We start from the raw sequence: 15,807 nt of genomic DNA, 5'->3' as shown, positions 1-15,807 counted from the left end.
CCTGATTCGCTAAGGGTAATGCGGGCTTGGGGCTCCTCACCTCCCATGGGAGTAAAAAGAAACAAAGGCCAGACTTTGCGGAGGCTCGCAGTCTCCAAGCAGAATTCCCGAGGCTCACAGATAGTAACATTCCTCCAGCTCTCTCAAGGACTTCCTTTACCAAAGCTGTGTTACAATTCTGCTCGTTAGTGTCACTTTCCCTGATAGCTTTAAACACTCCCCAAGATCTATGTGCAATTGGATCCTGAGCATATGGCCCACTGATACACAACTGAAGGGCCTCAAGACTGATGTTTTACTAGAGGGTAGTAAATAGCCTTATCTTAGCAGCAGCTAGCGCCCTGAACGCTTTACTTCCAAATTCCTTACCGACTTACTCTATCCTTAGCACCACCATCCCGCCTCAAACTATAAAGTATTTAATCAGTCATTTCTCACAAACACAAGTGCAGCTCTTCCCGTACGGGTCCTGGCCCTGTGCTTTAAATAAAGCACCCTTCCCACTGAAAACGTCTCAAGAATTCTTTCTCCACCGTTTGCTCCCGGCCCACATCACATCAACTCCCAGGGTGGATCCCAGTGAGGAGTCGCTCTGGGGGTCGGGGGGGGGGGGGGAATCCTCTGGCGCAGCTCACGTTGAGACACCTAAAGGAACCCCTCTGGGGAACGCCGCCCTAAACATCTCCAGCCCCTTCACTAATGAGATCGAGGAGACGGATTTGCGAGTTCCTTGATTGATAAAGCAATGAAGCAGCGCCGCCTACTGCCGAGAAAACCCCAGCACAGATGCCGCCCGAAATGGTGCCACCACGCGCTACTGCGCACGCGCACCGCCCCAAACCCCTGTCCCGAGAGCGCGCTGTGCAAGCCTTGGGGGCGGAGCTCAGGACGAAATCTTCCCTTCCCTCCCTCCTTTGCGGCCTATCCAGCCCGCTCTAGCGAAGTCTTAAACTACGTTTCCCAGAATCCACTGAGGTCCTAGTCTTCCGGTAGCGTCAGCGGAAGCGGTGACTAGATCTGGCTGGGCCGCACAGAGGCCGGCTTGGTCACTATGGAGGAGATAGGCATCTTGGTAGAGAAAGCTCAGGTCTGGTGGGGCTTGGCTCGCGGGGAGAGGGTGAGGCCGACCTGAGTGGGGTGCTGAGTGACTTCGGGAATTCCGGCCCGGGTCAGGGTGATTTGGGATCCTTCGGTGGAGAGCTCTGTGCTGCCCCGAGGCCTGGCTCGGTGACTTAATGATGTTAGGGGGCCAGTAAGGCGCAGAAAGCGCGGCTACAGGAATGAGTGACGTTAGAGGTTCCTTGGCACGGAATGATTTCGAGGACTAGCTAGGAGTGTTTAGTGACCGATGGCCTAGCGAAGCTGGGGCTGTGTCGGGGTGTGAGTGATAGATGGGACGCGGCCGTGGGCCGAATGATGTCTGAAGTTGGGCTGGGAGCTAACCGATGTTCCGAGGCTAAGTAAAATCTGTGGTTTGGGGCCTTCCTAGGGAACTGGATGATAAAAGAATGTTTGAAAGCATGGTGACATTAACAACCTATATTGAGCTAGCCATGTGACCCTAGGAACCTGTTGAGGGGGGTTGAAGAGCATTGGGAGCTGGTAAGGAGTGGTTGTGACATTTAGGCTCTAGTTGGGAGTCTGGTGCCATTGGGGGTATGTTACAAGTGGCACGTGTTAATAAAATATGTTTTTGGAGGGCTAGTTGACATAAGAGCCCTGTTAGGGGCTAGGTGACATTAGGAGCCTTTTTAGGGGGCTGAGAGGTTTGCAGGGTCTATTTAGAGGGGCTGAATGATGTCAGGAGCCGGTTAGGGGCTGAGTGGTTCATGGTGAAGTGGGGAGGATGCTCTGTATTCTTTCTTCCTCCAACTTGAGTTTTCTCCTTTGTTCTAGGATGAGATCCCAGCACTGTCTGTGTCTCGGCCCCAGACTGGCCTTTCCTTCCTGGGGCCGGAGCCTGAGGACCTGGAGGACCTGTACAGCCGCTACAAGGTACATTCAATCCCAAGCCGGACCCTGCACAGGGTCCCAGCATCCCATACTCTTCCTCCACCCCACAACCTTCCACTGCCGCCTCACTTAGCAGGGCATGTAGCCAACCCTCCACCTTTCCCCTCTCCACTCACAGAAGCTGCAGCAAGAGTTGGAGTTCCTGGAGGTGCAGGAGGAATACATCAAGGATGAGCAGAAGAACCTGAAGAAGGAATTCCTCCATGCCCAGGAGGAGGTGAAGCGAATCCAAAGCATCCCACTGGTCATTGGGCAGTTTCTGGAGGCTGTGGATCAGAATACAGCCATTGTGGGCTCCACCACAGGTGCGTGGGTGGGTGGGCAGGGGGCCTCTCATTCACTCATCTGTTCATTCAACGTCTTTCAACTGTTTCCTGCCACGGACCGGGAATTGTGCTAGGGTCTTAGAAGAGCAAACAAGGCAAGAGAGTGTAATGGTGTTTTTCAGACTCTGATATGAAGGTAGACATATGTCTTACATTCTTTCTCTACACGTACATATGCATGTATTTTGTGTGTGTGTGTATGTGTGTGTACATACGTGTACAGTTGATTTTTGAACAACACAGGTTTGAACTGGATGGGTCTCCTAATACATGGAGTTTTTGGGTAAATACAGTGTAGTACTATAAATGTATTTTCTTTTCCTAATATTTTTTTTGCTAGTTTACTTTATTGTAAGAATACAGTATATAATATGTAAAACATACCAAACACGTGTTAATTGACTGCTTATGGTATTGGTCAACAGTGGGCTATTAGTAGTTAGCTTGTGGGGAGTCAAAAGTTATACATGGATTTTTCAGATGCACGGGGAGTCAGTGCCCTTAACCCCTGCATGGTTCAAGAGTCAACTGTTATATACACTACATATATATACTACATATACACGGAATATACTTACATATATACTATATATATATTATCTATGCGTATGTAATACATATATTACAGATATACTGGAAATTTCATCAAATGCTGTTTACCCTTACTATGTGCAGTATACTCTGATGTTTTCCATTCTGTTCTACCCTGCTTTTGTTTCAAACTATGTTCTGGATATGACCCTCTCAGTTGATTTCATGACCGTTACTGGGTTGGGACCTGCCATTTGAAACCATGGGTGAAGTGGGAAGAGATTGGGCTCTGGTAGGACTCGGTATACAGTAGCTGCTGTTATTAACATGGGCTTAGGCCCTGCCCTCATGATGGTTATTGTCTCTGTGTGTTACCCATCTTTTTCTGTTTCTGGCCTCTGCTCCTTTGGACTGAGCCATGTTCTCGTAACGGTGGGGAGAGGTGGCTGACTGGGCCTGGAATTGAACTGATGGGCTGGAGGTGAGGTGGTGAAGGGAGGGAGTCGCCCAGGATGAGGCTTGTGTGTTTGACCTGTAGGACTTGGGGGACTGTAGGGCTATTCCTGAGATGTCAACATGGGCAGAGGAGTAGGTTTGGAGGGAGACCGTGCAGACAGTCTAGGATGTTGCAAGGAGGGGTCCAGGAGGCTGCTAGACAGCCAGGTCTGAAGGTCAGGAAAGAGACTGACACTGGACAGGGGTGTGCATCAGCACCGTAGAAGGAGAATGTGGATGGGAGAGAGGAACCCGAGGCTGGTTGAGCCGGGAGGTCTGGTGCAGAAACCTAGAAGGGTGAATCAGGCAGGGTCCAAAGGGAGGAGAGGAGATGGTTGGAGATGTTCTGGAGGCTGAATGGAAGATCATAGTGACTGATGGACAATGGAGAGAAGGGGAGAAAGATCTAGGATGAGGTTTGGGACTCTGGCCGGGGACCAAGGACTGTAGGCCTCCCTGAGACAGAGACCCAGGAAGAGCAGCACAATTTGGGAGAAGATCCTGAGAACACATTGGGACACAGTGAGTGACAGACACCCTAGGGTCATGCAGGGGGAGGCATTCCAGGAGGCCGCTGGTCACCTCGGGCTGAAGCATGAGAGGGAGTCAGGGCTATAGAACGACAGGGAAGTTGTCATTGTAAACGTGGGGATGGACCGGAGGAGGCCAGTGGCCAGGAGGCCCAGGCAGGGTCTGAGTGAGAGATACCGGTGGCCTGGAGTGTACGACCGTGAGGGGTGGGGAGACGTTTTAAGGTTCTGGTACTTCTCATTTTCCCCTCTTTTTCCTGTCTCCCAAAGGCTCCAACTACTACGTGCGCATCCTGAGCACCATTGATCGGGAGCTGCTCAAGCCTAACGCCTCGGTGGCCCTGCACAAGCACAGCAATGCCCTGGTGGACGTGCTGCCTCCTGAGGCTGACAGCAGCATCATGATGCTCACCTCAGGTGTGGGGGAGGGGAGCCCAGGGCTGGGGGCGGGTCCTAAGGGACCCTGGGAGCCAGGCTGAGAGCCCCAGCTCTGCTCTCCCACCAGACCAGAAGCCAGATGTGATGTATGCAGACATCGGGGGCATGGACATCCAGAAGCAGGAGGTGCGGGAGGCTGTGGAGCTCCCACTTACACACTTCGAGCTGTATAAGCAGGTGCGGAGCTGGGAGGGGCAGGGAAGGGAGAGGCCCCACTGTATTGAGCTGGTGATGGGACTCCCTGGCTCGTCCTTCTTCGCCTCTGTGTTTCAGATCGGCATCGACCCTCCCCGAGGCGTCCTCATGTATGGCCCACCTGGCTGCGGGAAGACCATGCTGGCGAAGGCTGTGGCTCATCACACGACAGGTGAGCCTCTCAGTGCTTCTCCAGAGCCTTGACCTTCTGGGCTCTTCTGACCTTGCTTCCTGCTTTCTCATCTAACCCAGGAAGTGGCATGGTGATTAAGAACAGGGGCTGTGGGGTCAAAGCCCCTGTGTGCCTCTTACTGGCTGTGCCGTCCTGGGAGGTGACTTTATATCCTCATACCTCAGTTTCCTTATCTGTAGAAGACTCTTCACAGTGTTACTGTGAGAAATGAATGAAATAATGCTGTGTTTTTCCTACAGTGGGTTGTGACCCATGAGTAATCGTGACTTCAGATTCATGGGTGTAACCAGCATTTCAAAAAATGAAACAAAACATCAGAGTCCATCCCACATAGTAAGAGCTCAGATTTGTGAAACTTGTAGTACACACACACACACACACACACACACACACACACACACACGTGCTTGTGGTTGTTTATATACGTATTTCTTTTTTTTTTTTTTCAATGTTTATTTTTAAGAGAGAGCATGTGAGCAAGCAGGGGAGGAGCAGAGAGAGGGAGACAGGGGATCTGAAGCAGGCTCTGTCCTGATAGCATGGAGTCCGATGCGGGGCTTGAACTCAAACTGAGATCATGGTCTGAGCCGAATTTGGATGCTTAACGTACTGAGCCACCCAGGCGCCCCCCACCCCCCATGTATTTTTTATTGTAGGTTCCAGACAAAAACGTCCTAAAGTCCCTATATTACTGTTTGTAAAGCCTAAAGATAGGGCTCGGCACATCTTAAAATCTTACCATGTGTGAACCAGAGGCTGGTAGAAGGCCGTAGTGTTTTCTGGGCCAGGCTGACTGGGTTTGCAATCTGGCTCCCCTACAACTGCTTATGTAAGGTAGTTTATGTAACTGCTCAGTAAGTTAGCCTCTCTGTGACTCCCATTTCGTATTTGTCTGGGTTATTCAGAAGACTGAATCAATATAAAGCTTCTAGAACCATACCTGGCACGTAGAGAGTGGACAGTAAATGATAGCTATTGTCACGATCACTCCTTTGCTTAGCAGTTCATTGGACCTCTGCTCTCCCGGGCCTGGAGCATGGATACAGTGATGAATCAGACATGTCCCGTGTGTTGGAGAATCTCCCAGTATGGCTGAGGAAAAAGAAAAAGAAACACTTAGAACTCAGTCATTTGGTTAACGTTTATTGAGCGCCTGGTGCGTGCCACGCTGTGTTCTAGGTGCAGGAGATGTGGCAGCGAACGGAACAAAGCCTCCTTTCTTCATGGAGGTGATGCCTTAGTTGAGGGAAGTACTTGAACAGATACACAAGTGAATAGATTATATATCCCATGGTGCTGAATGCGTGCTGAGATTAAGCAGGACAAGGGGAGAGAGAGTAACAGGCTGCAGCTTTTTATGCCAGAGCTGGGGCTTGGTCAGGGAAGACTTTCTACGAGGTGACCTTTACACAAAGACCCGGAAGACCTGAGGGAGCGAATCACAGGAAGGTCCAGGGGAGGAACTGTATCAGGCTGAGGGACTATCTGGTGAGGCAGGAATAACAGGGAGGCCCCTGCAGCTGAAGCGAGGGAGGGAGGGGGCTCAAAGTCGGAGGTGAGGTAGCATGGGAACAGTCTGCGGAGTAACAAATACCCCGGAGAAGCAGGGAAGGTAGTGGGATTGCCCTAACGGGAGGGCGCGCCGGCCCTTGCTGCCCAGGCCTCTTAGGTAAGGGTTTCCAGAGGAAGCGAGGTGTAAGTGATTTGGCAGGCACACCGTTGGGAGAGGGCATCCAAGCACAGGGAATGGTATGTGCAAAGGCCTGGGACAGGAAAGCACTTTTTAGCGTCATGAGTAGACCATGACCAAACTCCAGGAGGGCACGGGCCTTATATATTTGTGTGTTTCTGCATTTCCAGTGCCTGCCCAGTAACTGAACTGCGGTAGTTGCTCAGCGAATGTTTGTAGGAGGGCTGTGCTTGGCAGGTCTAGGAGGTGAGGCTGAGGAGATCAGAAAGGGTGTGAATATAGTTTTAGCACTACTCTCAGAGAGTTTACATGTACTGAGAGCCGGGTGGTTTTAGACAGGGTTTGATAGGAATATATGCACGCTACATCTATAATTAAAAAAAAATTTTGGGGGGGGCGCCTGGGTGGCTCAGTTGGTTGAGCAACCGACTTCGGCTCAGGTCATGATCTCACGGTTTGTGAGTTCAAGCCCCGCGTCAGGCTCTGTGCTGACAGCTCAGAGCCTGGAGCCTGCTTCGGATTCTGTGTCTCCCTCTCCCCCACTCATGCTGTCTCTCTCTGTCTCAGAAATAAATAAACATTAAAAATAATTTAAAAAAAATTTTTTTAATGTTTGTTTATTTCTGAGAGAGAAGAGATACAGAACATGAGCAGGGGAGGGGCAGAGAGAGAGGGGGACACAGAATCCAAAGCAGCCTCCAGGCTCTGAGCTGTCAGCACAGAACCTGATACAGGCTCGAAGTCACAAACCGTGAGATCATGATCTGAGCCAAAGTCGGAAGCTTAACCAGCTGAGCCACTCAGGTGCCCCTAGCCAATTTTTAAGTGTATAATTCAGTGGCATTGAGAGCATTCACTGTTGTGCAGCCTCCACCAGTATCCATTTCCAGAACTTGTTCATCATCCCGAACGGAAACTCTATACCCATGAATTAATAACGCCCTGTTTCTCCACACCCCCTTGCCCCTCGAGCCCCTGGTAACCTTTGTTCTTAGTGACTATGAATTTGGCTCTCGTAGGTTATCTCATGTAAGTAGATGGATCCTACATTTGTCTTCTTAAGACTTGCTTTTTCACTTAGCGTGTTGTCTTCAGGGCTCATCATGTTGGAGCAGGTATCAAAATATCATTCATTTTTAAGGCCAAATAATATTCCATTGTACGTATATAGTGTGTTTTATTTATCTGGCCATTTATTGAGGGACATTTCTTGAGATGTTTTACATTTTGTTGTACGAAGTCTTTTGAAACCTAAGACTTTTGAGTATGTCACGGTTACAGCGTGTCTCATTTTGGACCAGGCACATTTCAGTTCCCCAACAGCCGTGCGTGGCCAGCATTAGAGAAGTGGTGTGATCAGGACCGCCACTTGCACGACTCCTGGTTTATGGCGTAAAACACCAGGCCTGCGTCACAGACTGCGGGTCTCCCTCCTGTGTGGTGGGCGGAAGGAGGGTTCTGAAGGTTGCTCCAGGCAACACAAAGCCACATGCAGTTATTAACAAATAAGTTAAACTCTGAGAAGTCAAAAAAGGAGAGGCCCAGAACAAACCCATCTTTAGCCACGTTGCCGCTTGATTATACCAGAATACGTGCCCAAGGTCCCTGGTTCTTTCATGATACTCAAAAGTGGGTCTTTTCCCATTCCATATAGAACTCCAAATGGAACTCTGAGCTTTTGGGGAGGCAGTACGATGCCTTAGTGTATGGTCAACCTGTCTTTATTCTCTGATTTTTCCAACACTCTGGAAATCCAGATTTTTTTCTATCTTGGATTCTGTGAATGTCTCTTGCTCTCCCCTATATGGCATATTGAAGCACAGATGCATTACTATTATTTAGAATGTCCCGATTTTTAAATGTTGGGCCAGAAAATGACACATCTGTGGTAGGATTCATGGTATGGGCTGCTAGGTTGCTATGGGGTGCAAGCAGGTGGCTGGTCCTCCCAGTGGGATCTGAGACCCAGTCCCTGGGGCACGAGAGAGTAACCTGGCCACTTGGAGTGAATGTTCACAGGAACGGCTGTCTGCAGGGAATTCTCGGTTTCAGGAAGCGGCATGGGCCCTGTGGGAGGCCCTTCCTCATCTAACCCTCATCTTCCTGCCATCAGCTGCGTTTATCCGGGTCGTGGGCTCCGAGTTTGTACAGAAATACCTGGGCGAGGGCCCCCGCATGGTCCGGGACGTGTTCCGCCTGGCCAAGGAGAACGCACCTGCCATCATCTTCATAGATGAGATTGACGCCATTGCCACCAAGAGATTTGATGCCCAGACGGGGGGTGAGTGATGCCTAATCAGGGCCTGGGATCTTGGGCAGCCTTTTACGGGGTGCCCTGGACTGACCAAGTGGCACAATCTCCAGCTGACAGGGAGGTTCAGAGAATCCTGCTGGAGCTGCTGAATCAAATGGACGGATTTGACCAGAACGTTAACGTCAAGGTTCGGGGTTCAGGATGGGCAAGGGGAGGTGTGGTGTGGGAATCCAGGAAGAGTGGTGGCTGGCATGTAAGGGGGCAGGTATCATGACAGGAAAGAGGGTGTAGTGGGGACAGAGGTCTCAGCTGGCCTGTCCCCAATGCCAGGTGATCATGGCCACGAACAGAGCAGACACTCTGGATCCTGCCCTGCTGCGGCCAGGACGCCTTGATCGTAAAATTGAATTTCCACTCCCTGACCGCCGCCAGAAGAGATTGATTTTCTCCACTATCACCAGCAAGATGAATCTCTCTGAGGAGGTTGACTTGGAAGACTGTATCCTGCTCTAGAAGTGAGGGGATGGTCCCGGCTGGGCTGGGGACCAGATCTTCATCTCCACCTCTGCCTTCTTGTACAGGTTGGGAGACCAAGGTCCAGGGAAGGGGGTGGTGATAAAGCTCAAGGGTGACTTCTGGCTCCAGGCATTCACCCCCTCGTGCAGGGAATGGTTGCCTTAACTCGCCTGTTGCAGATGTGGCCCGACCAGATAAGATTTCAGGAGCCGATATCAACTCCATCTGTCAGGAGGTGAGTGAGGGTTTCTCCCTGGATCCGGGCAGGGGGTATGTGGGGACCCTTCCTCTTTGAGAGTATTCTGCTGCAGTCCTCATGTACCTCAGTGCCTCCCCGGGGCTTGGGGCCCTGCCTCTTCTTCCACCATCACTAGGGTTGGGGAGTAGATTTCTAACTCTCATCCCTCAACAGAGTGGAATGTTGGCTGTCCGTGAGAACCGCTACATTGTTCTGGCTAAGGACTTCGAGAAAGCATACAAGACAGTCATCAAGAAGGATGAACAGGAGCATGAGTTTTATAAGTGACCCCTCCCCCGCCCCACCACAGGGGCCGGAGACTTCTCTCACCTCCCCAGCCTCTGTCCTAAAACCTAGTGTTCCTTTTTCTTTACCTGGGATTGGTTTACTCAGTAAATATACAAGATTGAATCTGTCTAATTTCTTCCTAAAAGTTTAACTCTTTCGGAGAAAACTGGGCCTGGAATAGGATGTTCTGTCCCCTCCTGCTCTCCTGACAGATGAGTGGGTGAGGTACATGTCCTGGGTTTGGGAGAGAAGCAACGAATTCAAACCAAATGACTATAGAAATTTGGGGAAAGGGGAGGGGCACCTGGGTGGCTCAGTCAGTTAAGCGTCCAACTTCAGCTCAGGTCATGATCTCACAATTCATAGGTTCGAGCCCCATATCTGGCTCTGTGCTGACAGTTGGAGCCTGCTTCAGATTCTGCATTTCCCTCGCGCGCTGCCCCTCCCCCACTCACACTGGGTCTCTCTCAAAAATAAACAAACATTGAGGCGCCTGGGTGGCTCAGTTGCTTGAGCATCCGACTTCAGCTCAGGTCATGATCTCACAGTTCGTGGGTTCAAGCCCTACATCAGGCTCTGTGCTGACAGCTCAGAGCCTGAAGCCTGATTTGGATTCTGTGTCTCCCTCTCTCTGCCCCTCCTTTGCTTGTGCTCTCTTTCTCAAAAATAAATAAACATTAAAAATTTTTAAATAAAAAATAAACATTTAAAAATATTGGGGGAAAGGGATAGAAACTGAACCTTAGACCACAGCCCTTGGCCACAAAATAAAGCCTCTGCACACCTGCCCACCTGCATTTCCTAGAGTAGGTAGATCATTTGAGTCTTTGATGATTCCTGCCTTCCTCACACCCGGAGTATCAAGAACAGGGAAACAGCCCTGCAGAGTCCCCAAGAGCAGGGATGACGGTTGATGGGAGGAGGTTGGATGGCTGGGTTTTGTGAGTATCTCTGGCCCTACTCCATACGGTCTTACTGGAGCACAAATGTGTTTGGTTGGACCAATTCCGTCTCTTGAGGTCTCTCTTTGAACACCTCTCCCTCTGGACAACCCTCTCTGGTGCCCCAAGCTGGGAGGGAACCCTTCTGCACTCCACTGGCGCCAGGCCCGTGCTCTGCTTGATCACAGTTCAAGTCCCAGAGCTTACGCATGGTAGACGTTCACTTAGTATTTCTTGAACAAATACATGATGTCAGTATCTATTTGGAAGTGAGATAGGAAGAAGGAAAACTGGTAGTCACAGGTCCTTGAAGAGACGGAGGGTGATTCCTCTGTAGACGACCACTGCAGGTTGAGTAGGGAAGTTAACTTCTCCTCCCCAGGACCTCACTAAAATAAGAGGTGATAAGAGAGTAGGATGTACATTCACAAGATCAGGAGGAGAGAGGATCTGGCAGCAACACGGTTTCGGAAAGAGGCAGATAGCTGCTCGTTAACGTAGCAGACGTGAAGCAGAGCCCAGAAACAGATGCCCGCTTCAGAAGTCACAGGTGACAGGTTCTGAAGGTGAGGGCTGGAAACAGGGACTACCTGAAAGGCTATAGAAATCCAAACTCATATACCAAGTGCACCTAGACCCTGGAGCTGTAAGTGAATGAGCTGTTTTTCCAGGCCCCGTGACCCTCCTGCAGCCTGGCTGGAGGTTTATTCCAGGAAAGGCTGGACTGCAGGTCCCCAGACTGGCAGGCCTGGAGCTCGGATGAGAGGGGGGCAGCTGTGTGGAAGACAGGATTCAGGGAGAGCCCCGGGCAGGCAGCTGAAGGATTTCTGCTGAGGAAACCGGGCAGCATGGGAGAAAAGAGAGAATGGGTTAAGACACCAGAAGTTCTCATCTTTCATGCTCGGTAGCAGCTGATACCTAAAACTAATGATTTTACAAAAGCATAGAATTTAGAAATACGGAAGTAAATTTCAAAAGACAAGAGGATGGGAAGTGGCTGACTCCTGGAAGTAGGGAAATAACGGGGTGAGGGTGCCATGGGCACGCTTTATACACACTTTATACAACAATATTTAACCTTTTAAATTAGGTACTTAAAAACCAACAGGGGGGGCCTGGGTGGCTCAGTCAGTTGAGCGTCCAACTTTGGCTCAGGTCATGATCTCCCGGCTGATGAGTTCGAGCCTTGCATCAGGCTCTCTGTTGTCAGCACAGAGCCTGATTTGGATCCTCTGCCTTTCTCTCTCTCTGCCCCTCCCCCGCTGGCACGCCTGCACACTCTCAAAAAAAAATTAAAACATTGAAATTTAAAAAAACCAAGGGAAAAAAAATGGGGATGGTACAAGGCAGGAGATAACTTGGAAGCGAGAAGGTAAGGGAGGGAAATCGCAGAAGTGACAGAATGCACCCAAAACATCAGTGATAAAGGACAAAGAAATTGGAAACAACAAAGCCAAGTGCCCCAGAAATGACAGCAAAGAAAATAACGGGGCAGGGCCGGGGGGGGGGGCGGTGCGGTGGAGGGGATACTGCCACAATCTGAACGGAGCACCCTTCTTGGGAGCCACAATTGCGGGTTCCTGCTTCCATCTCATCGGGTGGTGGTGCGACTCAAAGCATCTGCCTTAAATTCTGTCACTCCTGGTCCTCATCAGTTAAATGCGCATAACACCCAAGACCGAGGGACGGTGAGAGGAACGTGTGAAATCATGCACATCATGTGGACAGCATAAAGCGCTAGCAGGGCGAGACAGAAAACCCAAATCCTTCATGAAAGCTTCTCCTCTTGCCAGATAGTCTCTCCCTGAGTCCACGTGACAGACTGCCCTCAACAGGCCTGCAGTCTGGCGGTTTGTCTTATTTTGCTGCTGTTGAGAACTGTTCGCTCAACACCCCAACACTGGCATTCTGGCGGGAGTGACCGAGGTTTCAGGGATGACGCAGATTCAGTCCCTGTGGTCAAAGACTTGGCAGTGCAGAAGGGAGACCCATTAGGTAAATCCCAAAGTTATATATATATATATTTTAACCTTTACTCAGTTTTCGAGAGACAGAGAGAGGCAGAGCATGAGTGGGGAGGGGCAGAGAGAGAGGGAGACACAGAATCCGAAGCAGCCTCCAGGCTCTGAGTGCTCAGCACAGAGCCCGATGTGGGGCTTGAACTCACGAACCGCGAGATCCTGACCTGAGCTGAAGTCAGACGCCCAACTGACTGAGCCACCCAGGCGCCCCCCACCCCCAGGTTATATTTTAATAAAGGGGTCTACTTTTTCTGCTTTGAGGAAGTTGGCATTTCCTTGTGGCTTTTGAAAAATTAGGAATCTGGAAGATGATCAGGATAGGTTTGCTAATGTTCTCATTTTTACATTTCCCTGACCACCCATCCAACTTCAAGTTCCTGGAGTATCTTTGAGAAGATGTGGAGATCCCAGAAAGTGAAGACCATGTTTCTTCTTCATCCATATGATGCTTTTACAGGGCCTTTCTCCATTTCCTTCAGGTGAAATGACCCCAAATGACTAGTGAAGAGTGACCTTGGCTACCCCCATTCCTCGAGGGCCCGAGGCCTGCCGACCACAGTTCTGCATTTCAAAATTACTTTCTGCATTTTGAAAGGGAGCATAAGCCAAGACCACTGAGAGTAAAACCTGCCACAATAATGCCATGATTAACTGCATTTACTGCCTGTGCTGTCCAGCCAGAGACCCCTAGGAACACACCCGTAGTCGAAAATTCTGGGTTTAGCACTCGTTATGAGGGAGAACACACACCATGGGGAGCTGTGTGGCGTCTTAGAAAGAGGGTGACACCTTGGGGAGGGCTTCAGGAAGTGGGGCTTCGCTCTGGATTTGAGGCTATCAGGATACAAGAGGAATTTTATTAGGGTGGGACATTAGCTGCAGTGAAGGCAGACCAGGGTGAGGCTGAAGCTGTACTGGGTGAGAAGTAGCGGCCACTCCCATTAGCTGGGAGAGGGGGTATTTGGTCTGTTTTGTGACCTGGTTTGTCTGTGCTTAGACAAAATGATGAAGTGGCCTCGTTCCATCTCTCGTTATGGTCTCAGAGTGACCTTGATGTTGGTGTTCTAGGAGATTGCTTATGTGCAACAGGAGAATAATGTGGCCTAACTGTGAGCGCCGGGACAGCTTTATGCCACCGATGCCTACCTGGAATTGTCAGACGGTTCCTGGACACCAGCAGCTGCTTTTTCCATGCTCAGTTACATGCTACTGGGTCAAGAGGGGAAAAGGCTGGTTTGCTGACCAGCCTGGGTGTTCTTCCATCTTAGAAGTGGAGTTTTTTGTTTTTTATTTTTTAAGCGGGGGGTGGGGGGGTGGGGGGAGGGGTTGTGGCAGAGGGAGAGAGAGAATTTTAAGCAGGATCGTGCCCACTGTGGAGCCCAACGCGGGGCTTGATCCCATGACCCTGGCATCATGACCTGAGCTGAAATCAAGAGTCAGATGCTTGAGCCACCTAGGCACCCTAGAGTGTTTAAAGCAAGTGTTTTCCTGCACATACATCTTTTCTCTGTTCCACTTTGCAAAGACTGGGAGAAGAAAAAAATGTCAATACATGTAAATAGTTTTGTTTGTTTTTAATTGTAAAAAAATAACACAGGAGCGCCTGGGTGGCTCAGTGGGTTGAGTGTCCAGCTTCACCTCAGGTCATGATCTACAGTTCATGGGTTTGAGCCCCACATCGGGCTCTGTGCTGACAGCTCAGAGCCTGGTGCCTGCTTCGGATTCTGTGTCTTACTCTCTCTCTGCCCCTCCCCTGCTCACGCTCTGTCTCTGTTTCTCAAGAATAATTTTTTAATTTTTAAATTTAAATTTTTAAATTTTTAGAAGTTAAAAAAAAACACAAAAAGTACCCACAATATAAACAATATCAATACAGAACGTGACAACTTCTAAATAGAACACGTGTGTAAACACTGTCCAGATTCGGGGGGGGGGTGTTTCCACTGAAAAAGAAATTCCCACACCACTGCTCACCCACAGGCGGTGATGGCGGATTCTGTGTGCGCGTCCCCTGCAGTTACTGCAAAGGCGCGTGCGCTCTGGCTGAATACAGCAACACTTTGGACACCTGTCCATCATTTCCAACCTGTCTACAGGTCACGTGGATTCCTTGGTAACGTTTCCTTTGGGTGGTCCCCAGGGTTGGTAACATATCTCAGATGAGATGACCGGGCAGTTACTGCTAAGGAGTTACAGATGGCTCTCGATTGTCACAGAGTACCAATGCAGCAGCGTGACACATGTCACCACAGTGTGCACAAACCAGAAGCCACGTGCTGATGGCATGGATCACAGCGTGGCCAACCCAGATTACGCAAACGCTGTCTTCCATGGCCGCCACAGAGCAAGAGGAGGAGGATGAAGAAGCCAGAAGGTGGTGCTCAACATCCTGATGGACTGCATCATTTTTCTGAGTCACGCTCACAAATCATCCCTAAACATTACTTGGATATTTTGCCTTATCTTTAGGATCTTAAGGTGTATATACTGTCTAATGTGATAGGACAGGAGGCCCAAGCAGAGTCGCTCGGCATGCCAACTCCTACTCGAGCAGTGACATATCAGGCCAGGCAGACGCTGGGACTCAGAGCGCTTGCAAGGAACAGCAGAGTGGAACAGCCCCAGAAGTGAGCCTGGCCACCGGAGCCTGCTTCTATGTTTTCTACCTACCCATATAGAAAACTGTTAAGTTCATACTATTACGTCTAGTTAACCTAACGTCACAAGGTCCCTTCTCATTTTCTCCCTTTCCATACCTGTTACTCCCTGCTGTGACGGGGAGAGAAACTCGGCTCCAGTGCCTCTTAATGTGTTTACTTGCTTGACAGCCCCCCTGTGTGTAACAAACTCCCATCACTGCTCCGGCCCCCTCCCTCCTGCAGATGCTTTGCTCACCCAACTTGGATTGGGTTCTGACACTCAGCACCTCCTACCTGGCCTGCACGAGTGTGCCTAACTCTCCTATTTGGGCCCTGACACCCAAAGCCAGGCAGTACTCGTATCCAGATGCCCTCTTCACCTGCTTGGGCTTTGAAATCTCATACCCATAGTCCTCCTGTGTGGACCCCGCCTTACCCTGATCAGGTTGACACCCCATGCTGGTCCATTCCACCAACTGAACTGCCCCCTAGTAAGTTC

The 15,807-nt window shown here is 50.2% G+C and overlaps 2 protein-coding genes across 4 annotated transcripts in view; one reads left to right on the top strand and one right to left on the bottom strand.

Annotated features, from left to right (window-relative positions):
• The first annotated feature begins 932 nt into the window (after positions 1-932).
• On the top strand, positions 933-9,830 carry PSMC4 (proteasome 26S subunit, ATPase 4). 2 transcript variants are annotated; one of them, XM_011289885.3, is made up of 11 exons: positions 933-1,087; positions 1,897-1,995; positions 2,132-2,318; positions 4,166-4,312; positions 4,401-4,510; positions 4,607-4,700; positions 8,525-8,692; positions 8,776-8,852; positions 8,996-9,164; positions 9,361-9,416; positions 9,594-9,830. In XM_011289885.3, the coding sequence occupies exons 1-11, from the start codon at positions 1,052-1,054 to the stop codon at positions 9,705-9,707; spliced, it is 1,257 nt and encodes a 418-aa protein (XP_011288187.1). In that variant the 5' UTR covers positions 933-1,051; the 3' UTR covers positions 9,708-9,830. The 2 variants fall into 2 exon arrangements, 1 of the variants encoding a protein (XP_011288187.1); XR_006590828.1 differs by having other exon boundaries at positions 8,996-9,246; positions 9,331-9,416; positions 9,594-9,720.
• The window catches only part of LOC101089975 (zinc finger protein 780B), a 77,576-nt gene continuing 67,028 nt past the window's right edge, over positions 5,260-15,807 (bottom strand). For both annotated transcript variants that reach the window (XM_045047273.1, XM_045047274.1), the window contains one exon: positions 5,260-5,813. Coding sequence is in view for 1 of the 2 variants with exons in the window: in XM_045047274.1 (XP_044903209.1) it covers positions 5,775-5,813 (39 nt within the window). In the remaining variant the exon portion in view is untranslated. The remainder of the gene's footprint in view (positions 5,814-15,807) is intronic.

This window comes from Felis catus, chromosome E2, assembly GCF_018350175.1.
Source record: "Felis catus isolate Fca126 chromosome E2, F.catus_Fca126_mat1.0, whole genome shotgun sequence".
NCBI lineage: Eukaryota > Metazoa > Chordata > Mammalia > Carnivora > Felidae > Felis > Felis catus.
The sequence above is the reverse complement of the archived record's forward strand: the minus strand, read 5'-3'. Positions and strand labels throughout refer to the sequence as shown.

Excerpts from the sequence above, each read along its gene's own strand:
- PSMC4 (XM_011289885.3), top strand. The coding sequence starts at position 1,052 with ATGGAGGAGATAGGCATCTTGGTAGAGAAAGCTCAG. Across the intron at positions 4,701-8,524 it reads TGTGGCTCATCACACGACAG|CTGCGTTTATCCGGGTCGTG; the intron begins GTGAGCCTCTCA and ends TCCTGCCATCAG. Across the intron at positions 9,417-9,593 it reads TCAACTCCATCTGTCAGGAG|AGTGGAATGTTGGCTGTCCG; the intron begins GTGAGTGAGGGT and ends ATCCCTCAACAG.